The sequence below is a fragment of the Meles meles genome, chromosome 7, assembly GCF_922984935.1.
Source record: "Meles meles chromosome 7, mMelMel3.1 paternal haplotype, whole genome shotgun sequence".
Taxonomy (NCBI): domain Eukaryota; kingdom Metazoa; phylum Chordata; class Mammalia; order Carnivora; family Mustelidae; genus Meles; species Meles meles.
In genome coordinates this window covers 101,909,711-101,920,416 of record NC_060072.1, presented here as the reverse complement: position 1 = coordinate 101,920,416, position 10,706 = coordinate 101,909,711, and the positions used below count along the sequence as shown (strand labels likewise).

General features: G+C 34.8%; 1 protein-coding gene across 5 annotated transcripts in view; it reads right to left on the bottom strand.

Annotated features, from left to right (window-relative positions):
* Positions 1–207: 207 nt before the first annotated feature.
* MON2 (MON2 homolog, regulator of endosome-to-Golgi trafficking) overlaps positions 208–10,706 on the bottom strand; it is a 108,907-nt gene continuing 98,408 nt past the window's right edge. For all 5 annotated transcript variants that reach the window (XM_046011517.1, XM_046011519.1, XM_046011518.1 and 2 more), the window contains 3 exons: positions 10,054–10,261; positions 7,596–7,678; positions 208–897 (listed from right to left, as the gene is read on the bottom strand). In XM_046011517.1, the coding sequence (XP_045867473.1) occupies positions 734–897; positions 7,596–7,678; positions 10,054–10,261 (455 nt within the window). In that variant the 3' untranslated portion in view covers positions 208–733. The remainder of the gene's footprint in view (positions 898–7,595; positions 7,679–10,053; positions 10,262–10,706) is intronic.

Here is a 10,706-nt window from a genome sequence, read left to right as displayed (position 1 = left end):
TCTGGTCAGATGCTTAATAGTCACTAGTAAATACATTTAAAATAAGCACTGAGATAACTGCATGATCATATGGTGAGCATATCTGCTGCTTAAGAAGGCAAATTATAAGTAAAAATGTAAGCAAACAATTTTGTATTAATAATAAATATTAGCTTCAAGCATTTAACATTATCAATATTTTAAAAATTTAAATAATAAATGCAACTATTTTATACAGAACTGTACCATTTATTATACACACAAGTTTATCAGTTCCCTTTGTTTACAAAGGCTGGTTATAGATAATGTGGAATGTTACAGTACCATCTTACATAAAATTTTAGTACACTTTTGTACTTGAAAAAGGGTGCAAAAACACCGGCCTAATAAATCTGACTGAATGAAATAGCTTTTCTTTCATTTTAAAAAGTACATCACATACACCACAAACTGTACATAAGCTCACTTTTAAATCACCAATTGAAGATAAAGTAGCAGGCGTGTTGTAGTTACATTAACTCTCTCTCCATCAGTTTAACTTACTAAAGGTTTCCACTGCTACTCATTCAGGAGGCTTGTTTGACATGTAAGCTTGTAATATGAATTACTGAACTCAGGTAAGTACAATTTAAAGGAGGCCAACAACAGCTGCCAAGAATTATTGTGGTAAGAAATGTCCTTCTCACAGAAGACTCACTGAGGATCAGATATTCTTGAGATATCTATCTTTCTTCTTTAAAATTATTGTAGCTGGTCAAGATTCTCCATTTTGAACTTTGGATGCTGGTGGTTGCATGAAATCCTTAAAAGGAACGAGGGCCTCTTTAAGCGCAGAGCAGACTTCTGCAGATGAGCAGGTGATGCATTCTACTAAAGTTGGGTATAAAGCAATCACTTGTGCCCAGGTATTTCCATCAACTGAAATTAAAAAGTAAAAAAATCTCAAAAACGTGTGGGTTTAAATAGTAGAGATTACGCAATTAACATAAACAATCCTTTAAATACAAGGCAAAGAAAAAAATCCCCAAATACGGAGATTCCACAAACTTGTACCCCACCCCACCCCTTTTTTTTTCTAATCTTTGGGAGATTTCCTGCACTACTTAATAAGATATGAAGGAAAAACATATGGTCAGTGTGCAGAGTCATCAATACCAAGAAATTTGATAACATCCATTTTAAACGATACTTCAATTTGTGAAGGTCCTGGAAGCTGACAAAATTAACCTTGAATTCAAACTTTTATCATTTTCAGTATAAGTGCCAGATAATGTAGTATGTATTTCAAGAACAATGAGAAAACAACTCCATTTCTTATGTAGTTGTAAGCTAAAAATATAAACATTCATATAATTTTCCCAGTAACATCCTTGATACTCATTTTAGTTTCAAGTGACCACACAGATCCATTCTTGTCTTGTACTGCTCCCTAATCTTTAATGTATATCACTACATTTAAACTTCAGTGGGGAGGGACATGTCTGTGTTCTTCACCACTATCACCAACAACCAGTATAGGTGAATGCTACTTGGCTACTTATATTCTAATTAATTTATAATTTCCCATACTCTGAGATCACATATTACATTCCTATTTTCTTGGAAGTACTATGCATATTGCTGAGAGTACAATATGGAATAAAACCAGCTGACAGATTTCATTAGATAGTATATGTATATGACACTTCATGGAGTAAGTCTCAAATCTAGGAGTATAAAAGAAAGAATACTACGTCATACATGAGGAACTTTAATTCTGTTTTTCACTCCAATTTCTCTTTATCTCAACTTCTGTTGGAGAAGAAAGGAATGAGTTTCTCAAACTAGTGTCCTTCAAGATACTTCTTATAAAAAAAAATAATGTTCAGGTAAGTTTGACACACATTATATATATTATCTTCCTTTTTGGGGAGTCATAATTCACAAGAATTTATTAAAAACCTGCAGTAAAAGAAGAGGTTTAACTTTATTCAGGGCTTCCAAAACTAATTTGGTTATGGAAGTTTTTTATATTCAGTAACTACTGACACTCATCATCATCCATCATTAATAATCATTGCTTAGTACTAATCTTGGGAAATGCTGACCTGTTCATGTAATCCCTACTTCACCCACACAAGGGCTTCCTCAGAGTGGGAGTAGGGCTGATGGGTAATGGTGAGGGAGAGAATGTCAGGCCAGAGCTGTTTTTATCTGTTTTATATGTTGGGAATCAATATCAGATTTCTTTTGTAAAAAGAATTGTGCTGCTTGACAGGAAAGAAACATTTTAAAAACCACCAGTCTAAGAAGTTTTAAACAGTCTTCTCCAGCTGTTGTCTGTGAAACTTTCCACTAATCATTTGGAAAAAGATTGCACAGAGAGGATTCTAGAAAAATGGCAGAGTAGGAAGTGCCAGGAGTCTGCCTACCCACCCAGACAACAACTGCATTGGCAGAATCTGCTTGATGCCAACTATTTTGGAACTCTGGAGTCTACTGAAGGCTTGCAACTTCCAGAAGTAGACTTGGACAGTTTATTGTGATTAATTTCGGTCAATTTCAGGTCTTAGCACAGTAGCAGCTACACATCCCTCACTCCTAGCCATGTGGTCGGCAGGTGTGCACGTGTTCCTGAAGCAGCTAGCACAAAGCCTGCAGAAGGCCGGTGGGCAAAAATGACCCAGCTTCCAAATAATAGGGATCTGTGCTCTCTAATTGATGCTTCTGATCACAGAGGTGCAGATTAAGAGGCTTCAACAACAACAAAAAAGCCAAACACCTCAATTCAAAAAAAAATTAGGTTTAAATAGATATTTCTCCAAAGGAGATATACAAATGGCCAATAATGCACATGACAAGGTGCTCAACATCATTAATCATGAGGGAAATGCAAATCAAAACTACAATGCAACCCACCTCTTACTCATTAAAATGGCTACTATCAACAAAAACAAAAACAGGGGCGCCTGGGTGGCTCAGTGGGTTAAAGCTTCTGCCTTCGGCTCAGGTCATGATCTCAGGGTCCTGGGATCGAGCCCCACATCAGGTTCTCTGCTGACTAGGGAGCCTGCTTCTTCCTCTCTCTCTGCCTGCCTCTCTGACTACTTATGATCTCTGTCTGTCAAATAAATAAATAAAATATTTAAAAAAAAAAAACAAAAATAAAAATGGAACAAACAAACAAAAAAACCCCAAGTATTTGTAAAGATGTGGTAAAATTAGAATCTTGTTCACTCGTGGTTGGAATGTAAAATGGTACAGACATAGTGGAAAATAACATAGTGGTTCCTCAAAAAGTAAAACATAGAGTGGAGCCTGGTGGCTCAGATGGTTAAGCATCTGACTTCGGCTCAGGTCATGATCTCCAGGTCCTGGAATCGAGTCCCATGTCAGGCTCCCAGCTCAGCAGGCAATCTGCTTTCTCTCTCTGCCTGCTTGTGGTCTCTCTGTCTCTCAAATGAATAAAAATCTTTAAAAATAAAAAATTCCAATATTAAAAATAAATAAATAATAGAATTACCATATAATCTAGCAATTCTATTTCTGGGTATATACTCAAAAGAATTGAAAGCAGGGTCTTGAAGAGATTTCTGTACACAATGTTCATAGCAGCATTACTCACAATAACTAAAATGTGGAATCAACCCAAGTGTGTACCAATGGATGAATGGATAAGGAAAATACAATACATATACACAGACACACACAGAAATATTATTCAGTCTTAAAAAGGACATTCTCCAACATTCTATGATATGAATAAACCATGATCATATTATACTAAGTGAAAAAAGCCAGTCACAAAAAGACAACTTACTATATGGTTCACCTTATATGACATACTCAGAGTATTCAAAATCATAGTAATAGAAAACAGAATGGTGGTTGCCAGAAGTTTGGAGAAATGGGGAATAAGGAGTTATTGTTTAAAGAGTGTAGAGTTCCAGGGGTGCCTGGGTGGCCCAGTGGGTTAAGCCTCTGCCTTCAGCTCAGGTCATAATCTCAGGGTCCTGGGATTGAGCCCCGCATTGGGCTCTCTGCTCGGCAGGGAGCCTGCTTCCCCCTCTCTCTCTTCCTGCCTTCTGCCTACTTGTGATCTCTCTGTCAAATAAATAAATAAAATCTTAAAAAAAAAAAAAGTATAGAGTTCCAGTTGCAAGATGACAAGAGTTATGGAGATAGATGGTGCTGATCGTAGTACACTATTTTGAATATATTTGAATTTGAATATATATTGAATATATATGAATATACCACTAAACTATACACTTAAAAATAGCTTATTATAAATTTTTATGTGTATTTTACTACAGTTTAAAAAAAAAAAGGTTGCACAGATTGAAACCTAGTATCTAGATTTCCCCAGATAGAAAGTCAACTGACAAAATTAAGTCTTGGTTTATTATAGGAAAATACAAAAATACATTAAGATCACATCTCAAACTCAGGAGAAGTGACTCAAATTTCTAAATTAAAATATATTTTTAAAAGGCCACTATAGATCTTGGCGGACACCTTGGACTACCTACCAAAAAGGGATGAAAAAGCTGCAAGCATTGATATGGAAGAATCTCCATATTATATGAAGCAGAAAAAAATAGAGTATTCAGAATAGTAGATATAGTATGGTCTATTATGTATATTCATTTATGTTCAAAACTGAGGGCATACTGGAGTATATATTTGATATTTACATAATAAACTTTTGGAAAGATCCACAAAATAATAAAAATGGTTGCCTATGGCAAGTTAAAAACCAGACAGATCTAAAATAGGGTAAAGATGATCTTAAAACTTTTCCCTGTATGTCTATGATTTGGAATTTTTGAACCATGTGTAATGTCATTGCTTATCAAATTTTAACGTAAAGATCAAATAAAACAAAAACAAAATTCCTCCAAATTAAAAATAAGTCTAACAAATGCCTTCTCTTCCCCTAGAAAGCCCCAAAACAAATGACAAATGTCCTAAACAAATGTTGGGTGTACACTGGTTCCAAATCTTATACCTGTCCTCCTGAATTAATTCTGGAATAGCTACGAGCAATCCAACATATTTCCACCGGAAAGGCCTGAATTTTTCTAAGTTACCTTCTTTTTTCCTGTTTCTTAATGAAGCTTATCATAGCTAATATAATATCATCATCATTTATGGTTACATTTAATTTAAGTTTTCACTTCATATATCCAAAGCCACAATTCAAACTCTCTTAGACAACTTGTAACAGTTTACTTAAATAATCTATCACTAATGCACTGCCCTATTCATGGCCCACTGGCTTTGTTTTAAAAAAAAAAAAAGGAAAAGAAAAGAAAAAGATTTTTAAAAGTTACATTTTCCTTCCTTTTTTTTTTTTTTTTTAAGATTTTATTTATTTAACACAGAGAGAGACAGCGAGAGAGGGAACACAAGCAGGGGGAGTGGGAAAAGGAGAAGCAGGCCCCCCACCAAGCAGAGAGCCCAATGCAGGGCTCGATTCCAGGACCCCAGGATCGTGACCAAGCCGAGGCAGATGCCTAACGACTGAGCCACCCAGGAGCCCCTTCTTTTCTTCTTCCTTTGTACAAATTCTGCTTAAATTCTTGACAGCTATCTAAAAATCCTATAAAATCATGCAAGCACTATGCACTGAAATACACTCATTATATTTAATATATCTCTAACAATAGCATGGGAATTGGAGAATTTTTAATTGGAGAATGTTTAAGTCTTTATTTTTAAGCATCTAATTCTATCCTATGACCTAACAAAAATTTTACTGGTCACTAGGAAGTTAGTGCATAGTTTCCCTCTCTGAAATATCAACCAGAACTTTTTTTTTTTTTTTAAGATTTTATTCATTTATTCGACAGAGAGAGAAATCACAAGTAGGCAAAGAGGCAGGCAGAGAGAGAGGGGGAAGCAGGCTCCCTGCTGAGCAGACAGCCCCTGATGTGGGGCTTGATCCCAGGACCCTGAGATTATGACCTGAGCTGAAGGCAGAGGCTTAACCAACTGAGCAACCCAGGCGCCCCAACCAGAACATTTTTTAAGAGAGCTCAAATTTGAATTTGATGGGATGAAATCAGAATATTGCTCCCACAATTTTCTTACAAACTCTGCCCCTCTCTTTGGATTGAAGAAATATAAATCTATCGCTCCTTAAGATTTAGTATAATACTCACCGTTCTAGGCCAAAGCACCAGTGGGAAAATTTTGAAAACAGAAAAATAAGTATTTACTTATATTATATAGCAACTGCCAGAACAAATATCCTATGACTCATTTATAAGGCATTTATTAGGAACTTCCTTGGGTATTAAAAGTAATGCTACATAAAAGTGCCAGTCTGCTCAGGTACTTGGGCCAGAATATAAATCAACACATTTCCCTCTTTAACAAAAGCTTGTTGTATTAAAAATGCCAACTGGGGCGCCTGGGTGGCTCAGTCGTTAAGCAGCTGCCTTCGGCTCAGGTTATGATCCCAGGGTCCTGGGATCGAGCCCCGCATCAGGCTCCCTGCTCAGTGGGAAGCCTGCTTCTCCATCTCCCACTCCCCCTGTTTGTATTCCCTTTCTCACTGTCTCTCTCTGCCAAAAAAAAATAAATAAAATCTTACCCCCCCCCCCCCAAAAAAAAGGTCAACTGAACCACTGTGTTCACTGACACAATTAACTTATATTCTGGTGCCAGCTCTTTATCCTGTCCTCAAACCACTTTGTGTTGCAATGCAGAGCATTCAAAATAGAACAAAACATGCCCCAAAAAGCCTCTCAAGAAGTTTACAAGTTAAGGGAACTGAGCCATGTATGTGTGTAACTGTAACACATACAGAGTGCTTTAAGACAAAGGTACACATGCTACGAATTCAACGAAAAGAGAAATCACTCACCATTAAGGATTAAAAACAAGGCTTAAAAGCAGAGCGATATTTGAACTAGATAGATATAGGCAGAAGACTGAAATAAGCAAAAGGTTGGGAATACTTGGGTAGACTGAGAATTTTAGTTTGGTGGGAAAATAGGATATGTGAGGTCTAGTGGAAATGAACCATAAATCTAATGGGGTTTGACAACAATACTCTTTGCATTTGGTAAGTAATGGTAAATGAAAATTTTTTGTTTTACCAAGATAGGAAAATGAACAATCAAAGCTGCCCTTTTTGAAAAATCATTTCTGGCAATAATGTAAAGAATGGAATGAAGAGGAATGAATAAAGAAGAGGAATGTAAAGAAAAGGAATGAGTTTACAGAAAGGAGAAACAAATGACATAAAGCTATTAAGTGATTCAAAGCTGTATAGTTTATTCAATACAAACGCAGGATGGAAGTCTACACTTACCCAAAAACTCAAGTGATGGTCTACATTAAAAATATATGAACTATGAATTATCCATGTAACATCCTGAATTCAGACCAACTTAGTTAAAAAAAACCTGTTATTTAACATAAAGAAGCTAAAACATTATAAATTAATTTTACTTAATTAATATCCTAATGGACTTGATTCTTTGCTGTTATAAGGCCTGGAAAAAAGAAAGCCAAATAGCTGTTATATTCCTAAAATTCAGTTAACTTAATAATAATAGAAAAGTGCATCAGGGATAGAATATAAATGCTATGAGTTTATAATAACTGAGTTTCTAAGCACTTACCATTCTCAGGCTGAGTTTTCTTAAGTGAATCAATGAGAGTACTGACTGCTTTTAAAACAAATATGATTTCTGTTACTTGTTGCCTGAAAAAGAGATGGGAAATTATTTCCATCAGGATTTTAAGATATGCCATGTGTGTTTTTTACTAGGTTTATACAAGTAGATGTACTTTGAAAAAATACTAGACACAATACAATGCAAAGTTAATGTTAGATTTAAATTCTTATAAAAGAAAAATTATCTTATTAATATGTACTTCAGTGTGCAAATAAGATTTACAGTTATTTTTATCATAAATTATCCATTTCAAAAGGGGGGCATCTATTCAGGCAAATCTAAATTTATTTGTAAGATATTTCACATAACTATTTAAATTTAAGATACTTTATACATCCTTTTAAAGCTTCTCTACAAAATTTTTTTTTCCTTTTTAACTAGTGCTAAAAGGGATTTGTCAAAGTTTAAATGGAAATAAAGACTACTACTACCTCCTGGCATATAATTTTACCATGCTGTTAAAAGGACATTTAAAATTACAATAATACAGGGAGGTCTTGGTAGCGCAGTTGGTTAAGTGTCCAACACTTGGTTTCAGCTCCCTGTGATCTTAGGGTCCTGATTTCAGGGTCCTGAGGTCATGATCTCAGGATCAAGAGGTCAAGCCCAGTGTTCGTCTCTAAGCTCAGTGTGGAGTCTGCTTGACTCTCTCTCTCCCTCTCCCTCTGCCCTCTTTGCACTCTCTCTCTCAAATAAGTAAGTAAATCTTTTTTTAAAAATTACAATAGTACTGGGGTGGGAATAAAGTATGATAGTGCCTTTAAAGTTTCTAATACAACAAAAGAAACATTCTCAAAATTAATCCTAAGGCACGATTATTTGGAGACATTAGCAATGAAGAATTAACTTGGGAGTAAAGGATCAAGAGTAGCTTGATTCCCTTCTTTCTCCCTAAAGAGTCTCCTCAGTCCTGATACGAATCTGTGTTTTCATTCTACAAAAAAGATTTTTCTATTACTAGGACAGTATATTTCAAGTTTCCTTTTTAAGCATAGAAGAATGTCATTGTGTTACAATGTAGTTTAGAAAATAATGTAATGATACTGAGTCAAACACAGGATGATACACTATAACACTTTTATAAGGCAACTATAAATAAGACTCAATTTAAAAGCAATAAACACTAAAAACACAAGAAGAGGAAAAATTACTTTCTGAAATAAAATGATGTTATACTCTAATAAATAAAAAATATTCCAAGCAAAGCAACTTTATTACTGCTTTTCAAAGTATACTTCAGAGATCAATTCTGACAAATCAATTTTCAATTATGCCCATAACCAAATTACCAACACCTGTCTTTGGAACTTTTTCACATATAATTCTGAATATGAGAAGGTATAATTTATGTTTTAGAATTGGTAAGCATTGATAATTAAAAAAACAATAGCAAACTACTATGTAGCTATTTTCATTCATCAAATTTTAAAAACATAAATCATAAACTGGCAAATAATTTTAAAATGCTAAAAACTGAGGAAAAGGACATTATATACTCCTAGGAGAAGGTAAATTGGTAGAAATCTCAGGTAGGCAATTTGTAATATACATATCAAAAGCTTTTAAAATGTCTTTATCTTCTGACAAGTCAATTCTCACTTCAAAAATTTATTTTAAGTAAATAAGAATGTACACAAGGATTTAGGGGTGGTGATTTACCTCTCCAATGCTACCTTATATGAGATGGAACCTATCTTGACTTTGACAACTTTGTCTTCCAATATTACTTTGTTTCATTTGTTTTGCCTTAAACTCTAATTCCCATGTTAAAAAATAGACTGGTGACATAACCATAATTTATGATTGCATTTTTCGATGAATTCTGATTTCTACTACAACTTTGATTAGCCGTGGCTTAGCAGAAAGACCTAGAGTCCATTTTACTGACACAGCATGGCTAAATGGGAAGCAAATTAGTCCAGGAACAAGGGCTTAATTAAGCAAGCCAGATGAAAAGAAGATCTAAGACATGGCTAGCTGACTTACAGAGAAATCTAAAAATAACTAAAACAAACTAGGAAGTTTGTGGAGTATGATTTACCTATTATTTTCTCTCTAGAGAGAGTCACACCCATGTGCTCATACAGATCCATAAGTCCTTATCCAGAAATCCTTAAGAAAACATATTTTAGAATTCAAAATTTTCTTTTAAATCCCAAAAGGAAACTTGGTACATATACATTACTTAACCTCCATGAGCAGTCCGAAAGAGCACCCCATAATAAAATACACTAATATATCTGCAGCAAAACTTATGAAGAGTTACACTGTATAAAATAAAATTATAAACAGCTTCAGGTCACATGAAATCACTTATGAAAACAACTTGGTGCTCAGAGCTTTTTTTATTCGTAGTAATTAAGATAACATATTTTCTTCATCTATAAAATAAAATCTATACCTTGGAAGAGGGCATTTACCACTTAATCTTTCATCCTCTATATAGCGATGAAGCACATCTTGAGATCTCTTTAAAAGCACTGAGAGTGCCATTCGTGAGATGTAGCCTTCTTGAGGTGTTGTGACTTTATTACTGAAGGAAAACTGGAGCAATGTTTCAAAACACATTTTAGAAAACTCTTCTCTCAAACGAATATCAATCTCTGCTTCTGTAAAATTGACAATTATTGATGGTTAACAAAAGGCTAAATTAATAAACTTAATGATAATAACTCTTAGCCAACTAGAAATAGAAGGAAATTCTTCAATTGATGAAAGCCATCTATGAAAAACTTACAGCTAAAAGCATATATATAACGATTTTCCTCCTTGCAAGATCAAAAGCAAGGCAAGACTGTCTACTCTCATCACTTCCATATAATATTTTTCTTACCTTTGTCTTTTTATACCCTTGACAGCACTATCAATATCTCAATAGTTTTCCACAAGGTCAAACTTGCGATACTCTTTCTTCTTCCTCCCTCTCTCCCTTTCCTCCTCCTCTTGGCAACATCTTTCCCAGAGCCAGACCTCTGCTCTAGTGTGAACTAGCTGCTCTCCAGGCCTGCCATCCAGCTGTATCCTCCAAATAGTGTCTGCCAAACCCTCAGAATT